This window comes from Anas platyrhynchos, chromosome Z (genome assembly GCF_047663525.1).
Source record: "Anas platyrhynchos isolate ZD024472 breed Pekin duck chromosome Z, IASCAAS_PekinDuck_T2T, whole genome shotgun sequence".
Lineage (NCBI taxonomy): Eukaryota > Metazoa > Chordata > Aves > Anseriformes > Anatidae > Anas > Anas platyrhynchos.
In genome coordinates, this window is record NC_092621.1 from 65,663,899 (window position 1) to 65,685,301 (window position 21,403).

Genomic DNA, 21,403 nt, shown 5'->3' on the forward strand with positions numbered 1-21,403 from the left:
CACTTTTGGGTAATTAGGGCATAAAAATTAACATTTTATTAAATAAACAAAAACCCACAAAGGTTAAGAAAAGAGACAGACGAACGTAGCCTTTGGAGGAAAGGGAGGCTGTAGACCTCAGCCTGACCCTCAGCCATCTTTTGTTGGGAATGGCAGACCCCAAGGTCAAATAGCTACTCAGCCAGAGTTACTGTCTGAGCCCACCCAGGCTCAGATATATAGCCTACCCTAACATATGCTTCGCCATACGGCAGGCTACGGACACCCCTGAGCCCAGGCCACGTGCTTGCTGCTGGAGAACTCTCACAGATTGAAATTCACCAAACCCCTGGACCAGGGATGCAATAGGTACCATTCTTCACAAAAAGGGCAATAAATTAATATTCCTGAAAGACCACCTCTTCTTCCAGATAACCTCCATGTGATCCTGATTTGATCCGAAGAGAAAAGAGAAATAAATCCAGACAAGAAAACGTTGATGAGTATGTTTGAATATCAATACAGTACCCATTTTTTCCTAAAAATCTTACTGATTACTGTGTGATCTAAGGAAATGTCAATGTCCATCTTCACTTTGGTTGTTTGGGGAAAAAAAAAAAAAAAAAAAGGCATGATAAACAGCCTCCTAAATTCCTTACCTGGCTTTTAGTTATGCTGAAAGATTTACGGCAAACAAAACTCTTCTTTGTTGGACCATGAAAAACAGATGAGGTTAAGTCCAGTGAAAAGTTTTGATCCCAACTCAGATATGGATCCCAGCTCTAGCAAAATGCAGAGCCAGAGTATGGCAAGTTACAGGTTTCAGAGCAAGGAAAGCTAGGAAAGAGAATAATGCTAAAAACACAGATGAGGTCTTGGTTTGGCACACTTCACCAGCTGTCCCAAAAGGTTACAGCAGCATTAAGTAGAATTTTTAAGTCTGTGTATCTCTTTGTTAATTTTCATTAGAACTGGAGAAAAACTAACTTGCAACCTCCACTTTTCTTTTTTTTTCCATGAAAAAACATTTTGTGTGTGTGTATATATATATATATATTTTCTGGAACATATCAATTTTGCTTAAGTGTTCTGGTTATATTATTGCATTAGTTAAAAACAAATAATTAAATCATTAAATGTTAATGTTTCTTTCTGAATTTTACAAATGCATGCCATCTAGAGGCACCTAACTAACCTATACACCAGCTTTCCTTCTCTGAAATGGAGAGTGGTCATACATCATGGAATTAAAGAATAAAATTTAAAAAAAATAAATATTTTTTCTTTGCTGTCAAATGTCAAGTCCTCAGAATGTTTGCTCTGAAAGCCAACCCTCTTTTTTTTTTTTCTTTTGTTTTTTCACCACTTACAAGGAAGAAGTAAAACCACAGACACACACACACAAAACTTTCTTCTTGGAATGCAGAAACCAGAATTTTCATTTCTGACTAGCTCAAATTTCCATTCAAAAGTCAGACCACTTAACAGCTAATGCCATCAGCCACATACAAATATTTTGTGAGATTGTTTCACTACCATTTGCTAATTCTGGGCACAGTTTTTAGCAGCTGAACACAAGACACGATCTAGATATGAACAGTTATTGCTCCTAGGAAGACCACCTGATAGGATTTAAGTCATGTTTGGAACTAGCTCTCCTCTGTCTTTTTATGGAATGGAAAGCTGACAATAGTAAATATAAGAGTCATTTACATGGAGGCAAGGTGGTTTAAATCGAAGTAACTGGCAATACTTAGCAACATGAAAAAAAAGTCTGTATGTTTAGTCCCATATGTATCAATATGAGCATATATCCATTAAGGCTTTCATCATGGTGTACAAAGAGTTAGAAACCACTATGATATTCATGAGCATGACATTCATGAGCATGATATTCAAAAGAACTAGACAATATCTATTCAGAATATCATCATCAATTAGTAGGCTTCCCCTCGCCCAAGAACTCAGCTGAAGGAGCCCCCATGAGAGCTGCCTGTTCACCAGGAGGTAACGTCACTCACTGGCTTACTCCAACACTGACACTCCCACTTTGGTAACAGAAGTGCTGCTGCAGGTCACAGGCCTAGAAATCACTCAGATATTACAAAGCCAAGCAACAGACGTTCTCTATTGGGCCACCTAAAGTGGAATGCTGAAGATAGTGGTATCTTCCTACAGCACCCAGTTTAACATTCATTGTACAAAGGCGTTGGGAACAGCTGCAGCAAAGTTTCACTAGCCTCCACTAGAGGCTATGACCTAACCATGACCAAAGTATGTTTGTTTGTTTTTTTAATGCCACTTAAGAATGTTCAGTGATACTGTGTTAGAATTGGACGTCAGTCACAAACAACGTGCAGACAGCCTGTGATCACCTCAAAACCAACACATTTGAGAATCCAAACTGGTAAAAACAGCCAGTTTAGGCAGTGAAACTGCAAGATTTAGACCAGACCTTAAATTTAGGTGATTAGCCTCACAGACAGTGTCACTGTTCATCACCGCTACAAAAATAAATAATGAAATGAAATGAAATATAAAATAAAACAAAATAAAATAAAATAAAATAAAATAAAATAAAATAAAATAAAATAAAATAAAATAAAATAAAATAAATAATGAAAATTTTATCGCAAAATTTATGTACGATATAGAGTGGGTATCTTCTGCTATTTACCACATTACAGGTGAACAAATGTAATTTTTTGTCCACAGCTGTTGCTGCAGTCTTGCTGGTCACAATAAAACGAATTAACATAAAACCAAGGAAAAATCCATATTTTGGAAAAAGTGCACATTTCCAACTGGAAGTGAAGATGTGCTTTATTAGCAACTGTTCCTAAAAAAAAAAAAAAAAAGGAGTCCATCTCATTTTTTCCAAGTAATTGTGCATCTCAATCTCCTCAATCTCATTTGTGTCCTGCTTTTACTGTAGCAACAGAGATGAGGACAGAGTTCAAGTCAACTTAAAGTAAAAATAGAATATAGAGAACAAAAAGGATTTTTTTATTATTATTTTTTGCTTTTACTTTGACTTCAATAGTAAGATCTTTTTATAAAATAGTGGCCTAAAAACATCAGTTGCCAATCCATCCTGATATAAAAGTTCTTTTGGCAGCTTGAAATACGCTAATAACCTGCCCTCTCTAGTGAATGTTGACATGACATCAGGCAAACAGTACATATAAGAAATTTAAAAAAAAATAAAAAAAAATAATAATAAAAAAAAAAAAAAGGTCTTTGCACAATTGGAAGATTAGCCCAGGTAAAAGTCATGAAATCTGGCATTGCATACTTCATTCATTTTATACATGACACTTCATTTAACATACAATTTGTTTATTTATTTTTGTTTGTTTTCAGTTAGGACTGTAACGTATACTGAACTCATTTGATTCATTTAATTCTTCTGTTTCCAAATTCAGGACTGTTATAGGTGAATGACATGAAGAACAAAGCCTTCATATGGTCACAATTTCAGTAGGAATTCATGACAAAACCACTTTTCTCTACAATGTAGTTCCACAGATGAAATCAAAACATCTTTAGAAATGTCTTTATGTCACTGAAGTTTCTTGCTTATACACCAGCAGGTCTTTATGCAAAAAGTACTAGGCTGAATATCTGTTAAAATATGCAATTATATATATATATATATATATATATATATATATATATATCTTGATAAATCCATGCAACAAATATGTAGTACAAGCTAAGAACTTATTACTTACATATTTTTTACAAGATATAATGATTTTTTTTATTTGATGCTTATAGTTATTTAACTAAATATCATGCACTACAGCACAGTCACTGTTAATGTAATCCTTTCTTTCTTCACAGTAAAATCCTTAATAATCCTTAATTATCCTTAATAAAAGTATACATACAGTATTCACACAAAAAGTATTCATACAAGGGTATCTTCAAGTCAACTGTGCATTACTGTTACTGTACGTACAGTGGCAGACAACATGCAGGTGGCTCTGCACTTCTGAAAGAATGGTTGGCCTATCTTGGGAAAAAAAAAAAAATGATTTAAGAGTTGTGATTAAAGTGAAACTGTGTTATTCACTCATGCCTGAAGACCCCATTAAATCAAAGTTCCTGGTGACATCAATGGCTATCTTGTCTGAGCAAGGACTGATTAACAACTGCAGGATACTAGTCCTGGAAGTTCATGATCTGCATGAGGCCTGACACAAATTAGCTCGTTGCCAGCTGCAACTGAACCTCATCTACAGCGTGCAAAATAATCTTTTGTAATCACCTGCATTTTAAGCTTTAGTATCTGGAGGTTTTTACCATGTGCATATTGTTCATTTTCACACAGGTAGAAAGCAGTATGCTTTTGTGGTTGGCAGCTAGTGCTTGGCAGTTTTAGTGTATTTGTCTTAATATAGGAAAACTTCTAGAGTGTATTTGCTTTGTGACATAATGTCTTTATTATGTCTTGCAGAAATAATTGACCCAAATGAAGTTACTGTACACTATATCTATTGGTTAATTAGAACTTTAAGATGCAACAAATAAAACACATTATTGACTTTTAAATCTTCAATCAAATAAATATTTACAGCTGCAATTTGCCAAAATTATTTACCTTTCAATAATGGATCACAAAGAGAATGTGTACTACAGACTCAAATGAATGCCTTGACCATCAGCAAACAAATTACAAACAATAGAGAAAGAAAAAAAAAAAAAAAAGAGAGAGAGAGAGAAAGAACAGAAAAAAAATAATAAAAAAAAAAATAAAAAGCTTTCCAGCTATCATTACCATCTATAAAGAGGTGATGTAGTTCTCCTTTAAACATATGTGATCTGCTGCATTAGTAGACTACTTGCATGCATAATTGACCTTGAGATGGAAAATAACCTAGTGGTAGAGTGTCTTTTCTTTTAGGGAACAATGAGAATAGATATTAGAGGACGTGCCTGTTGTCAATGATCATTGCTGAAATCTGCCTATACCACACTGGGACAATCAATTTTGTAAATGATTGCAATAATCAAGGAAATTGCCTAATTTATAAATCCTGGCATACAGCATTTTAATGGATTCCTAGATTTTAATGCTGATGCTTTCAAAGCCAAATGAATTGTTGTCTAAGCTGTCACTACACAAAATGATAAAAACATTCAGTCTTCTGGGTAACTACATCTCATGGATATTCAGACCATCAAGTACATAATCACTCATTAGTGAATCCTGGGATAGTTCCCAGTGGCAAAACAATATCAAAAAGCCACTGCTTCCCTGTGGAAAAGCCATCTCTGGAAATGAAGACTGAAACCAGTCTGGCATTACTGAACAATTATGTTAAAAAAATCCTAGTCCTCTTAGTCCAGTTAAGACAGCACACTGGTTAGCTCTCTTCTTGGTATATTATAGGGTTTTGTTTTTTTCTCCCTCCACACATAAAGTAATCTTATTTCTTTAACCACCAGGCAGGTCCAACAACTTTTTGATCATGAGTCACACAAATACAGGCACCACTGATATAGAAGATGAACAAATGCAGGGCTTGGTGCCATGGATAATACTGGTGTGTAATTCTCCCTAATCCGCACTCAGACTTGCTCTCCATACTTAAGCCCGTTCCAGAGATGTAGTTGTACACAGATTGCTATTCTCAGTTAAACCTTAAGCAATTGATTTCAGCCAATAGTGGGCTGCCAGTACTTTACTTACTGCTCAATCTCACTAACCTGACATTTATGGTGTACTGATTGGCCTCTGTCAGTGGTGGTGGTTGTAAATTCACTTTGAAAAGCTTTGTGTTAACAGCCTTCAACCAGGCTCTGAGACGAGTACGAGCAAGCAAGCTGACAATTGCTCGACCTCCTGCCCTTATTACAGTGAGTAAATCAGGCTTTGAGCCATTAGGCTGGAGCCTGAGGCCTACACAAAAAGGATTGACATGACTAAAGGTCAACCTCTGTCACACATGTGTAACAATTTGGATAATGGAATTCTGTAACTTATCTGAAAAAGGTGCCAAACACACAGGAGGAAAGTACACGCTAGACTGAATTTTCTAGCTTTTACGTTAAGCAGATACTTAAAAGTCTGTGTTTTAAAGCCAACGCATGTTTGATCCCATGAAATCCAAGGGAACGGCACATGTAAAGAAGTGACTGAGGCAGTTCTGCAAAATACTGAGCATCATCTCCATCCTGAAAAGGGCATGCTGCAGTTTTGACTTATCAAATCTATCACCGATATATTATTGGCATCAGGTATACCATATATTTTGGATATCCATATATCTCATTAAAATACTGCCTTTTTCATCCACATTCAATCAAAAGTCAATAGAAATAATTCACTGTTAATGGTATCATAAATTAAGAGTAATTTCATGCCTTACAGACTAGATTTTATCCAACAATGGAAATTGCATTTCCTAACAAGTTCAAATTAAAAGAGAGAGAGAGACAGAAAGAGAGAAGAAATGGTCAAATGTTTCCAGATTTTAGGTGATTGGATCACTTTTGTGTAAAAATGTAGTGGTCAAATAAGGATGGAAATGAGCTTTCATATTTGTGTTCCATGTCAGTATTTTTGTGCGTCATGTAATGTAACCTACAAGGTGAGATCATATGCCATGGAAAAACAGTCATTGCATAATCTGGCCGTTTAAATAATATTGATTTTTGGTTTGTTTTGTTTTGGGTTGGGTTGGGTTGTTTTACTTTTGTTTGTTTGTTTTTAATTCATTACTGTTGTTGTTGTTATTGTTATTTTCCAATAATACTGTGTCCATGTGTATGTTTATTGCTGTCTTCAGAATTTTTGTTTTCAGTAACAATGTTGAGATTCTGGGGAAGAATACAACTCTCTTCTCCCTCCCCTCCCAAGCTTATTACAAACTTTCCTACATTAAATAGGGAGCCAAATTAGACTGTTTCTGTGGCACATGTTCTTAGGCTTACTTATCGGCTTGGGCATACAGTAAACACCTTTGTGTACATGGAATAAATGTACATGGAAGACACTGAGATAACTGAAGATAAGGCATCTTTTCAAATAGATAGGGTTTCTGAAAGAATCAACAAGTTTTAATTTTACCATCATAAGAATTATCAAATATAAACTATATTTTATATTTGGGATAAAAGTAACTTTAGATTGACACTAAGTAAGCTATCTATAGCTTACAAAAGTTATCTGGAAAGATGTGATAGTAACTGATCCAGAAATACTAATGTGGGCAAGCTGCTTTATAGCAGCTTAGCACAATTTTCTTGTAAGGTACATAAATTAAAGAAGCCGTTATGCTTCTAACAACTTTCAGCTCAGTAACCTACTGAACACAACACTGGGGACATTTCCAGTAGGCAGTATGTGCATTTGAAATCCATGTAAAATTAAAAATTAATGTGGATTTTTTTTTTTTAAATAGAAAACAAACGCGAAATTTGTATACCACACAAAATCCTCAGAAAATACAAAACAAAACAAGAGAATGGTGCCAGCTGTTATTCTGCATAATTTAAGACATAATAGCAATATAGCTAAGGGTTTTTTCAAGCCAAAATTATTTGAATTTCATGAACATGACATATTTGAAACAGGCCTGACAAGCAGTCTAGAATACTAGATGATGGATTGCTGAGAAACATAATTTTCACTTTAATAGAACTGCGGCATGCACATAATTCTATCCCCTAGTGTTTTGCTGTAACAGTGAATTTAGTCCAAAACTACAGCCTTGAGAATTTGAATACAAATCTATCACTATAACTGGAATGAGTTCTTCATTTGAAAGGTAAGGATTCCCTCTGCAGATTAATTTGTACAAAAGTGCACAGCACTGCTGCACAGACTCTGGAAAGCATATATCCCACCAAAATGCCTGTTCTAGGTCCAGATGAAGTCAAAGGCAGCATTTTCTTTGACTTCAGCTGGGACACAGGAAGGCCGATAAGTACCCACATGGTACTTTATTAAAATGACATGCATACTTTCTAGTAATGCCAGTTAATCCTATCCATTCAAGTGGAAAATTAGTAACATAGTTTTACCATTTTGTAATTACTAATGAACACCCTGATGTACATATATTTTGAACATCCCTGTAAAAGAAGAAAAACAAAACAAACAAAAAAAAATTGGAAAATCATTTAAAAATAAATAACACTTAAATAAAATCAAGGTAAAATAAAGTATAGTAATGTATCTGACATTCTTGAACTATTCCAAGAAAAAGACTATTTGATCTGTGGCAATAAACAAACAAGCAACAACCAAAGACAAATAAAAATAATAAAAATAAAAATAATTAAAAAAAAACTGTTTATCAAGCAAATAAGGAGACTGAAAGATTCCATCTTTTGATGCATCTATCAGTAAAATTTTTCATCTAAATTACATTTTCAGGGGAAAAGACCATTTATGATTTAGCTATTTCCAGAATTCACAGTTTAAAGTTTGGAGCCTGAAAAAAATTGACTACTAAAATGTATATGCCTTTTAAACTTCTATATTTTATTCTAATAGATTTTTAAATGTATATCATATACATTCCTTAAGTCTACTCTTATTAAATTTTGATGTTAAACAGAAAGGGGAAACCATGTGCAACTAGATTAATTTATCTCCAGGGAATAAGGACACATTAATAATTGAGATAATGTTTTCATATATGTTGGAATCAAGTGTGCCTTTTCAATTCTTTATTAGAAAACACATTAGGGGAAAATTATCTCATTCTCATCAGTAAGACCTAATTGCTGAGAAAGTCTCTGTTTTCTTTGCAATAACAAAAGGATTGTTCTCATTACTTCAAAATGAAAAAAAAAAAAAATGAAATATTATCAAGCAGCGCTGGAATAAATGCCTGTATTACCAAAGAGAGTGTTTACTTAATACACCCAGTCCTGTTTTTGTTTTAAACAAATCAGAGTTTATTGTATTTTTATAAAATACAAGCAAACTCTGGATTGGATAAAAGTGGGCCAAAGGGGGGGAAAAAGAAAAAAGAAAAAAGAAAAAAGAAAAAAAAAAAAAACTACAACTGAAAATGACTAATATTTTTGGCTTTCTGAAGAACTGATCTTTCTGTAAGTTATAAAAAAATGATCTTGGCTGATTGCTAGAGAGCTCTATAATTTCCCATGAACACCCATAGGTGTCGAGGCCTGTTGTGAGGTAATGGAATGGTATGTAATTTACTCTGAATCGTTGTACGTTATGCTATATGGATTACATACAAAGCAAACATTGAGTGCACGGTGGGAACACTTGTGCAGACAGACTGAAGCATATTTCCATAGGGTTGAACTATACATCAAATGCAATGTTTCTGATGTTTCCCACAACAAAGAAAGTTAAACAGCCGCCAAATCAGTAACTGTGCTTAAAAGACTTTGCAATAGCCACTTTATTTATCTGGTGTACACTGAAAACAAAGAATTATAAATGAAAACAAACATCTATCAACTTTACTTTGCAATGTGGAGAAAAAAAATAATAATATTACAAAGCTGTTAGTGGTACTAAGAAAGATTCGTCTCCTCTACGAGGCACATCAAGACCCAATGTTGAATAACCGAACTGCGCACATACTTGTACTTGATTCTATCTTGAAGGATTGGTTGAAAAGAACTGACTAGTCAAAACTTCATAAAGGGACAACAGTGGAACATTCCTTTAACGTTTGTGGTGATTTAGTCTATGTTCCTATACTATATAGAGTAAAAGTGTTATTTAAACGCATACTTTCTATTGCTTGTATTAATTTTCATAGGTCACCTTTGTAAACACCCACACACACTTTCTGCTTTCTTCTACTATATTTTCCTTTATTAAACATTTGTTCTCTGATAGAAAAAACATACTGAATTGAAAGTCAAAATAAAAGAAATGTCCAAAGCTTTATGTTTAGCTAATGCTTGGGATATGTTATTCTTTGCTAACAATTTTTGGCATTAGCAGAAATAATCTGAGACCATGACCCACAATAGCTCCCCCCTAAAAAAAAATGAATTTAATTTTTATTTTGAATATAACTCACTTAAAATAAACACACAGTCACTTTTGATAGCCAATGGGAAATCTCTGTTGTGTATTAGGAACAGACGAGCAATTCCACATAAAAACTCAGCTGACACCCACCGGTGACCTGAATCTGGCACATACATCAGCGCTGTGTCTTATTTTCACTTGACATCTTTTTCTTCTTTGCTTTTGGCTCTGCCCCTCCACCCCCATACTTCTTTGATTTCTTTAAAACAATTTAATCTGAAATTAGACTAAAAAATTCTTGCCTACAAAAAGAAAAAAAAATAAATTGTAACTTAACTTGCATAAAACTGATTTATATGGAATGAATTTTTAATTGATAATGTAAATATTTAAGGCTAACATAAAACTTTCTAACTCCATATATTTTAGCTAAAATTCAATGTTTTTTGTAAGCTGGTGATGTGGCAAGTTTATTTTATCATTGAACATTATGTTAATTAACATAGCCTAAAACACAAAACACCTGAGACATAATAAAGACTCCAAAGTCATTACAGAGTTTCATTAAAAAAATAATAACAATAATAATAATAATATAAATAAATAAATAAGATTAAGAACATACCTTATAATCACCGCGGTTTCATAGAAATAGATTTAAGCCTGATTTATGAATATCTGGTATATAAGAGAAATACAATCTCCACTGAAAGCAGCAAAAACCTCCCAATAATTTCAAGTCATCCCATATTTTATGGAATACATTTAACTGCGCTCCAGGACTGATCTTTTACTCTTTAATGTGAAACTCTCTCACTGCAATGACTCCTGTGGGCAAATACTTTTAGACAAAGCCCCTGATGTGCTATTACTGTTTGTTTGCACATAGGAGATGCACAGGAGTTCCTATTAATGGAAACAGGTCACATATATCAGGTAACATGTGAAAACAGAACAGAATGATGAAAAGAGGTGATCATCAGTTCCAAAGAACTAACAACCTAAATATTCATGGATTTTCTGTGAGTACTGTATGAAAGAGTTGGCTCCACAACATCGAATATATTTTTAATATATATTCCTTTTTACTATATTTCCACTGCAGACAGCAAAAAGGCTCCTTGCATCTTCATGGGCTTCTTTCTGGGTTTCTAAACAGCCAGCATGTCCCTTTATTTTCTGGAGGCTCAGATTTGGTTTAGATGAGTAAATAACACCTGTAGATCTATGGATACATTTCTGCTTTCTCTCCATATCGTTACCCTTGAAATTGGCAGGAGCTGTGGCTCCAGAGAGGACTTAACAAAACTGACTCCTTCCAGCACAAAGCAAAGCAATGACAGGAAAGAATAGGTAGACGGGAGGCTGTTCTTATAAATTAGAATTACTGGCACACATAAGGATTGCACTTGTTCCTTGTTAATTATTGGATCTGTGTGTAAAATAAGCATATGTTGCATTTTCTTTCTAAATTAGCTTTCACAAGACATTGTCATTAGCATTTGTGTACAAACAATACTCAAGCATGAAAATCTGGCGCTTCACTGTGTACACGGTCATGATCAGTAATAGCCATACATGTCCCCGTACAGCCAAAAGAATACAGTGGCCTCTTCTGCCAAACCACAGCAGATTATTTAGAGTTTGTCGCTAAGCAAGCCAAATTATCACAGCCTGAATGTTTTCGTATCAATTATCACTGTTGCTCCCTCTAAGATGGTGACAAATACAAAACAAAATGCCAGTGCAAACAGCTTTTGCACTCAGGCATCGAAAGCACCACTAGGGGAACTCATGGTCGGTGCACGACCAGAGCTGAGCTAAACTACGAGCTAATCATGAACGGCAGGGCTGTGGACGAGGCTCCTGCGCTTCTCTCAGCAGCTCTGTTGGACTGCCAGGGAGCCAAGGCCGTGCTGCAGTGCAGCGCCTCAACCCGCACGCTGTGCTCAGACTGAGGGATGCATGAAGCCAGGAATGCAACCCGGCAGCTCCTTCAGCCCTTGTCACACAGGCCAAAATATGAAGACCACTGTTTGTTGTAACCTTCAGCCGTCTCTGGCCGTGTCTCTGTGTGCCATAGCAGAGCATTGGCCATGATCTGCTCTTGCCACGTGAACCAGCTGGGGCCCTGAGGTGCCTGCCGGCCTCCTGGATACCCACAGCAGTTAGGGGCTCATGCTTGCCCTGGCTACACTTTCAAACCTGCTGTGTTAGCTTACTGACATTTTTGCCTCATGTTTTTGCTTTGGTTTGTTTCACCGTATAAAACTACACTAGTCCTACATGCAATTACACTCAACGTCTGTTTCAAAATAACCAAGTTTGACAAGGAAGGAAAGACAACGACTTACTTCCCAGAGATGCTGAGTGTTCCTGATGGCTCCCGCTTGGACCTTCTCCGGCAGGAGCAGGACTCCCTGGAAGGGCCCGATCCAGGTGCCCTGCTGGATCCTCTGCGCTGCACAGATGCCGTAGGCCAGGCCGGGCACTGTGCTGGTGCACAGGCACACCTCCCGCGGCAGGTCCCGCAGCCACTCGGGGATCTCGGGTGGAGGAGCCGCCGCCGCAGCACTGCTGGTGCCCACCAGGCGCCGCAGGGAGTGGAGGGGCCCGTGCATGGGGCACTCGCCATTGCGGTTATCGGCGCACATGTCACACCCTGGGAGGCAGAGGGGAGAACGCTGTCAGCGCCAAGGTCACGCCGGTCCCTCTGCTTTGCTCGTGACCTCATGGCCACCCAGGACACGTGCCCCATGCCCCTTCATATGGTGCATCAGCCTAACCTTGCCAAGCCCTTAAAAAGAAATCCCGAAGGCTCAGCAGAAACCCTGCAGACAGTTTGCAAGCACAGTGTGTTCACGGACCTGCCAAGACTCTTTCATCCCGACACAATTTCTAATTTTTATTTTTTTAATGAACACAGGGCCCATTTAAACCACCCCAGTGTTGTGTTTCAGAGAGACATTTAAAAACCCACTCTCAATGCCTTGCAAGTGTCCCACATTCGCCTTACCACAGCTCAGCCCAAGGGTTTAATTGGAACAGGATTTAATTTCATCCTTACTTTGAATGAACATTCACTCTAATTTTTACATTGACAGATGTGTGCGTGCATGTCTATTCAGAAAATAAATTAAGTAGAACTTCATGAATGACAAGTCAGAGAATGCATGCATCTTTACTTCCTTAAAAGCGAATCTAATCTCAAAAATGAAATTATGTAGCAAGTATTGCTGATCCCTAGCGCACATTTAAAAATTTTTATTGAACTGGAACGCGTGCTGTTTGCCAAGCTGAGGTAGCTGAGGCTAAGAACGAGAACAGCATGTCTGGTTTTGTGAGCAGCTCCCATGAAAAAAGACCATTTTGTAAAAAATGTTAATTTCCCTAACTGGGTTAGTAATGGATGGTGTTGCTGTATTTTGGGAAGATCCAACTGTGATTTCTCTTTTCTGAGCAAGGGAAATTTTGGTAAAATGTTTCCGTTACACACTATTGAACATGCCATGAATGCACAACTTCCAGGAAAATGTTTCATGCTCAGGAAACCCATTTCTCTAGAGGTATGCTGAGTTAATATAACAATAAATCTATTGAAATAGGTTACCGTCTTCTGTACATTTCACTTTTATATTACGGGAAAGGTTTTCATATAAATTTATCTCAGAAACACAAACAAATGGGGAAAACAGTAACTACAGCATAATACTCGTGTAGCAATTCCTAGAGCTTTCCCCTTACAATTTCGTACTACTGCTTCCATTCTTATGAAAATAAGGAGCAGTATTCACTACAGAAGCAGGAGCTCCTTGGCCTAAGCCACAGAGTTAGCCTTGCTAGATCGCCTGTAACCACAGCCTTGATTCTCAGCAGCACTGATTCAGCTGTCCTTCTTTCCAAGGTGGAAAGCTACATGCAAAAGCTGGTTTCTCTCAAAACCATCATGCCGTCCTCATCCAGGAGGCACACTGCTTTACTCTGCACCAGGCTGTGCGAGCCCCTGGGGGGAAGATTTGTGAAAGCACAGGGAAAAGGTTTCCAGCTAGACCGCAGAGAATATTGTTATGCAGCAAATATTCCTACAGCCATTCCCAGGCATGATGAATAAAAGGCAGTGAGTATATGTCGGGTGTTTTTGTGGTTGTTGTTTCTCTTGTTGTTTCCGCAGCTAGTTTGGAAGATGGAGTATCACCGCAACATCTCTTCTTTCCTCTTTGAAACCAACAATCAAGAAACCCTGTGTTTTTGGCACATGCAAAGGTCTCAGAGGCTGCACTAGACTTTGGCACACCCGGATCGTTCAGGAAAGGATCCCAAATAGGAAAAACAAAACAAAACAAATTGGCATGTGAGTGCATGTTAAGCAAATTTGGCATCTTACCATGCAAGTTAGAAAGAAAACATCTGACAGGAAAACTGTGGGTTCAAAGAGAGGATGTCTGAGCATGATGTCAATTAGCACCCAGGGCAAGCCCTTGAGTCCGACCTGCTTGCGCTATTTGGCCATCTTTTGCATGCGTAACTCTCCTCCCAACTGACTGATTATTGATGGCTTTTTTTGGAGACACTGTCTCTCTGTAGGAACTTACGTTAAACATACTAAGGCATCCTTGTGGCTCCATTCAGGCAATTTCAGTGTCAGCTTCCTGCATCCTACCTCCAGATATGCAACGTCTCTCCTGCACACAACTTGTAGTGCCTGCCCAGAAAAAGGATTTCTTTGCTTCATGCTGACAATATGTGTAAATAATATATTTAATTTCTATTTCTTAAAGGAAAAGAGATTAAGAAATTGAGGAGAAGTATAAATGAGCTCCATGCCACTGTCATTTACCCTTGCAGAAAGTCACACATAGTGATATTTATTTTCCACTGTCCAAAACACTGGTAATGTCTTAATGCTTGCCAGCTGCAGTATCTTATCTCCTGCTGTGCTCCTTTCCCTTTGTCCTGCCAAAGCTGAAAATTTGGAAAATGGGACATCTTCTGAAACTGTTTCGTCTTACGGCTTGCTGTTGAGAGGCAGGGAGTCTGTCCTTAGGCTAAGCAGTACTGAAAATCTTCTGAGTTGCATGCTTTATTCATCCATCTCCAGTTGTTACTGAATTTTAGAAATAGTCATTAAAAAAATCTCATAAATAATACAACAAGTGGAAGTACTACTGGACTTAATTTACCTTGCCTTAATAAAAAGCCAGCGTATGTCTTTTTCTTGTCCCATGAGTTACTTTTGCCTACTGATATGTGGAAGGTTTTGTACACAAACATACTTTCTATAATGTTTTGGTACCCATCTAAGGACAGTCCATTTGGAGAAACTGTAAGGAGTAGGTTTCTTTGCCTAACATAACAGGGGAAGCGAGTCCTTTGTAAAAGCAGACTCCATCTTGCCCACTTTCCTGCCTCACAAAGAAGATCAACATCATTCTTCATGAGCAATGCAAAGTAGGACACCATGCAGTGCAGCAATGTGTTAAACAATACATGGAAAGGAAAGGTTGGTGGGTTGTTTCTTTTTTGGGTTTCTTTTTTTTTTTTTTGAGAGCTGTAACCCAGTGGCTCCCTAAGATCAGGGCTCCAGTGGCACTGCAAGAGTGTCTGAACCAGAAAGCAAGTGTTGAGATCTTCACGGGTGTGGGAAGCTTGTGCAAAAGGGACATAGTGGGACAAGCGTGAGCTGTCCGGGGGGCTGCCACACAGAGCAATGAAGAGAGTCATGCCCTGCCCTTCCTGCTTCAGCCTCAGAGAACATCTATATGAGCATGGGCCTCACCCAAGGACCTCAGAAATGAATACTCCCACTGGCTGTAGAAGATTCAGTCAAGTCCCAGAGTAGTAAGAAATGTGAGAAAATTGAGGGATTTGCTGAAAATGGAAAAAGTGAGGAGGACTACAGCCAGAGCATAGCGTCTCCAGACAAAATAAGAAGAGATAAAAGGTAAAGTCACTGGGAACGCACTTTTGTGGGCCCTAATGCAGCCAGACTCTTTGGAAGGAGATCAGTTTTTTTACTTTCTACCTTCATGCTCTATAGATAGGAGGACTACAGCAAGGAAGAAGCAAGGAAAAAAATAAATAAATGATTTCCTAGTGGAGCTGTTTGGTATGACTCTTTTGGGAAGAGTGCAATATGTTATCATTTATTTGCCTCCATAAAAATGAGCACGGTGTAATGCCAGCACTATAACTCCATATGAGTGTACTTAAAAGTAGTAGACTCAAGCAAAAAGGGAAAGGACACATCATTGCCACCAAATATGATTCTAAACGCTCTCCAACCTAAATAACACTACTACTGCATATTTTAAAGGAAATCTGAGAGGAGAAAGCTTTTGTCAGTAAAAGGTAGAGTTCAACACAGAGTTTAAACCAGCAAGCCAGCTGTAACAATAAATGAAGGAAATACATTTTTGTCTCGGCGATAATATGCTTCAAAGGTGCAGTTACACTGGATACCTGCAGTTTGCTGGTATTAAAGGAGGGTGGCCTCTGACCCTCCACTCCATAATTCACTGTAAGCGTGCAGGTATCCAGTGTAAGTGGCCATCATTTCACACGGAATTACTCGTTCGCAAAAGTAAATCACTGCCGCTGGCCCTGCGCCCCTGCCTGGGCCCAGGTACCCAGCCAAGAAGGCGGATGGGCTGGGTAAGGCAGCCCCCTTCCATCTCCCGAGGGCTTTCCTGCGGACGGCGCCTTCCCCGTGCCTCAGCTTCCTCACCGAAGAGCTGAGATTAATGTCCCGGTGCCCCCACGAAAGGACCTGTCGGGTTCCCGCTGCCAGGCAGCCCTGCGGGGACAGGGCACGGGTACGCGTTCCCTTCCGCTGCCCTCTTTCCTCAAACCTCGCTTTGTTCCCTCCGTGCCCGCTCCCGACGGCGTGACCGAGCCCATCCCGAACCCAAAACCATGAGCCCAGACTCCAGGGCCCCGGGCTCCGGACCTCCGGACCCCAGACCCCGGACCCCGGTCCCCGGCCGCCCCCTCCCGACTCCTGGCCCCGAACCCCCCGCCCGGGACCGGAGGGGACCGTGCACGTCCCTCCGGGTCCCCACGCGTGTGGTGGGGAGGGGGTCGGGGCCGTGGGAAAGCTCCCTGCTGGCAGAGCGACTTTGGGGCTATTTCCCTCTTTTTGCCATGCGGGCGGGGGGCAGGCTGCGGGAGGAGGGCTTGGTTTTCCCCGGCTTCGATTGAACGCGTGAATGAATTAAATTTCCGTGTCAGGTATGAGGAGGGTAGGAGAATATTGTGTGTAGATAAACCTTGCCACCCCCTGCCCCTGAGAGACCCCCATATACAATGTGGAGATGATGAATAGGCTCTGGGAGAGGAGATCGAAGTTCAGTCCGCACCGGCTCCACTCTCTCCTACAAAACTATAGGGCAATTAATTGTGGCTTGTCCCCTCATCCTTCATCTCCTGGTGGCACATATCGATGGAGATTACTGCTGATGGACCATTTTATCACCCTAAATAAACAGTCACCACCTTCTCTAACCTCAATCTAATATATGGCTATCTGCTATGTTTAAGGGTGCTGGGTAACTAATGATGTAAAATAGCTAAATCATACAGGTTACCAGCAGTCCAGGGGATAAATAAATAAATAAATAAATAAATAAATAAATAAATAAAAATCCGAATATTCCCCGCACCGATCCACCTCGCAGCGCCTTTCCCGATTCTCGGAGCATCGGACGGGAAGACGGGCGCACGAAGGGAAGGAGCGGGCTGGCACCTCGGCGCTGCACCGCGCACTCGCTGCGCCGCCAGCTCGCTGCCTTCCAGCGCAGCCGGAGGAGCCAAAGGGCTTGCGAAAGCCTCTGCCCCGAGAAGGGGGACGAGACCCCGAGCCCCCCGCTCGGCACCCCCGATCCTTCCCGAGGGCATCTCCCCGTCCCCCCAGCACTCACCGCCCGCAGCCCCCGGCCCGGCTCTCCGCACGGTCCCCTTTACTTCCCTGGGAGCAAGAACCCCGGGCACTAATTACTGATATGTACGTGTGTATGTCTCTATACGTATGTGTACATATAAACATTATTTTTTTTTCTAACTAACGCCCTTTCAATTTACAGCAATCTCACTCGCACGCTCGACCCGCAGCCCCCGGCCGACCTCTCCCACTGCCGTGCCGCCTGCACTGACGCCCGGCGGCGGGGGCAATGGGCACCGGCGCCCACCCGTTTCCTCCCCACGACCCCCCACGACCTCCCACGACCCTCTCCACGGTTTTCCCGGCGCCGAGGCCCCGCCAGGAGCGCTGCGAACTCCCCGTGCTGCGCTGCGGCCGGTCGGGGGCGGCTGGAGGAGAAGTTTTGGGGAGTTCCTGCCGGGAGGGAGAGAAGCCCGTGAGGGAGCGGGGAGAGGAGGATTGCTCCAGAGGGGAAGGGGGTGCATGGAGGGGAGAGTTTGAGAAAGAAAGGGACCGAGGGAGCTTGCGGCCGGCGCCTCTGCGACGAAAGCCCGAGGAGCGGCACCCCGGGGTCACGACAAGCAGGGGCCCGACCCGGAGCCGATCGCTTCTCAACTCTCCTACGACCAGTTTCACCTCTTTTCCCTCGTACGGGCACCCCCAGCGCAGCATGGAGAAGGAGCCAAAGCCGGGGACAACCACCCCGGCTGCCCGCCGCCCCTCGCCGGGCACCCACGGGACGCCGGCACCCCGTGCCCCCCGGCCGGCCAGGCAGGCCCGCACCCTCCGCTCTGCTTTTTCCACGCGTGTGTGCGTGGGAGCCAGTGTCCCCGAGTGATCCCCGCGGTCCCTCCTCGCCGGGATGCTGCTCCTTCCTCCCCCGGCCGTGAGAAGGGGCTGCCCCCAGCAAATGCACCTGGTCCCGGCAGGCTGGGGCGCTCGGGTCAAAGTTTTTGCTCGGAGACGACTGGAAAGGTGTTGGAGAGCAAGTGGCCCGGTAAATAGGCCCGCTGATGAGAGTTTTTGGGTCTCACGGCGGAAAATAAGCCACAGGCCGCCCCGGCAGCACCCAGCCCCGTCTTTTCGTGTGCCCCATCCCAGCCAGAACCGAGCCACTTTCCTTTCCGCAAGCCACCTTTAATATCGCGATTGGGAAGAAACTGTGCAGACTTCGCCAGCGATTCTGCAGCATGCTATTATTCCGCTCGCTCCTTAAAAATACCCCACCCCGAATCTCTTTTTTATCTTTCTTTCTCGGCTTAAAACCTTTATCTTGCAGATTTACGGAGCCGCTCGGAGAAGTAAAAGGCTGGCGATTAAAAGTGCATTTCTGATTCCATTAAGTGCGTGTAATTTATGAGATCACGCTTTCTGAGCCCGAGAGTAGAAAATACATTAATACGCCTCGCTGCAAGGTAAAACTAAGCGTAAAGAAGCCGCTCAAAACAAAGTTGGTGTCCGGCGCATAACGATTCGCAGTGTTAAGAAGGGGGGGGGAAATCCGCACCAAACTCCGCGTCAACTTTCCTCTTGCTCTCTAAGACTTCTGCAGGGCGACCAAGGCTACGCTACCATCCGCACGGTGCAATTAATACACGGCTGAGTTTCACGGAAACTTTCAAAACAAACTCCGCATCTGAAATGAAATTAAACGAATCCACGCTCTGCTTGGGCATGTGCTCGCGGATTGCTGCTTTGGGGTGTCGTTCCTCTGTTCAACAGCCTTCCTTAAATAGGCATTTCAGGGGGCAAGGGCAACCGAAATAAAGAACTTTGAGAAACACTGGATGAGAGAAGGGGGTCTGCATGGAAAAAGTGTACGAGCCGAAGTCATGATCCTCTGTTTTAACGGGGCTAGACCCGTGTGCTCGGGATGTTAACAGTAAATCTAATGAATTAATATAGTTCATCTAGTTATTCTCACCCCGCGAATTACCTCGGTTGCACCGTACCGACAGAGACAGAAACCAAAGACAGGCAAAAGTAACTTCTAAAATCGTAAACCTGTAGCAGACATATATGTTTAATATTTGGAGCGCTCCCTTCACAAGGAAAAGAAAATTTAAAAAAAAAAAAAAAAAAAAAAAAAGACAAAAAAACACCCCACACCAGCTATAATTAGCAACAAGAGGATTAAACATTTCCTAACCACCAAGTGCTAAATGAATTCTGACACTGGGGCAGACGACGTTTCCTCCCTGGAAAACCAGCTTTTCTTATTAAACGACCATGCCACACTTTTCGGTAGGGATGAGGACTAAAACTAGCGAGGTGTTAACGAGGTCTGAAAGGAAAACGATACTCCCAGATAAGAGGAGGGGAAACTTTGCCCTAGCCCGACTGACGGAAATTGCAACTTTTCCCCTGCCCAGCTCGGAGCTGCAGCACAGTGCTGGGCAGCAGCAGATTTCTGGGCACCCAGCGGAGCCCCGGCTCTCCGGGCAGGAGCCAGGCAGCACAAGCAAGGCGAGGAAGGACCAGCTTTTGGCCGGTCCCTCTCACTCACCATTTCGGCAACTGTTTTCCTTCCTTCGCGGCCCTCCGCGAGGAGCCTCCCCCCGCGACAGCCTTCCTGCTGCCGCCGGCCCTCCAGGGAAGGATTCGGCTCTCGGGCTGTGACCGAGAACCACAAACCAGCCCCCGAAAGCCCTGGAGCCACCCCAAAATCATCCCAGGGCATAGCCGAGGATGCTCCCGGCGGCGAGAGCAGAGCCCCCAGCCCAGCCTGGTCTGTCCCGGAGCGGGGAAAGGCGGAGGAGGAGAGGCGCGGGGAGGTGCGGGGCTGCGGGTGCGGGTGACGATACGTACGGTTGTTGGGGTCGCTGGTGTGCTGGTTGAGGGGGATGATCTCCATGCGCTGCTGCCCGTACAGGTAGTAGTCCAGCTCCTCGGCCGTGCAGCGGAACCGGGCTGCCGGGCGCTCGCCGCACTTGGTGCCGCCGGCCCCGCACAAGTCCTTGCCCTGCAGGGGAGCGGGCGCTCCCCCGGCCGGGGGCTCGGAGCTCTGCAGCGGAGCGAAGACCGGCAGCTGGGCGACGGGCAGGGCGCTCAGGCCGGCCAGGGACGCGGCGGCGGCGGCGACGCAGGAGGAGGTGGAGGAGGAAGACGGGGTGGATGAGGAAGAGGAGGAGGAGGCGGAGGAGAGGGAGGCCGGGCGCTGGCGGAGGCTGTCAGCCGGGGGCTCGGCTCTCTCGGGCGGCTGGAGCTGGGCGAGGGCCCCGGCGCTCTTGAGCTGGCCGCTCTGCGGGAAGAGCTGCTGCCAGTGCTGCAGATAGGCGGGATCCACCTTGAGGAACGCCGAGCCGCCGGGCTCGCCGGGCTTCAGCATCGCGCTGCCTGCCTGCCGAGCGGGGGGAAGCGGAGAGCAGACGTGAGACCCCCGCCCGCCGCCACCCGGACCGGCCCTGGCCCACGGGTGGGTTCCGGCTGCGGGAGAAGCCTGGGAGAGCGTCCCCGCAGCCCTCCCCTGCCCTTCTCCCAGGCTCGGACGGGGAAAACCCGGTCCCGCGGAGCCCCGGGGGTGCGGGCGAGCA

At 42.6% G+C, this 21,403-nt stretch overlaps 1 protein-coding gene across 1 annotated transcript in view; it reads right to left on the bottom strand.

Moving 5' to 3' along the window:
- Positions 1-21,198, bottom strand: part of PRDM6 (PR/SET domain 6) — a 78,638-nt gene extending 57,440 nt beyond the window's left edge. The window contains exons 1-2 of the mRNA XM_038171115.2: positions 20,679-21,198; positions 12,310-12,617 (exon numbers count right to left, since the gene is read on the bottom strand). Of these exons, the coding sequence (XP_038027043.2) occupies positions 12,310-12,617; positions 20,679-21,198 (828 nt within the window). The remainder of the gene's footprint in view (positions 1-12,309; positions 12,618-20,678) is intronic.
- Between the last annotated feature and the right edge of the window lie 205 nt (positions 21,199-21,403).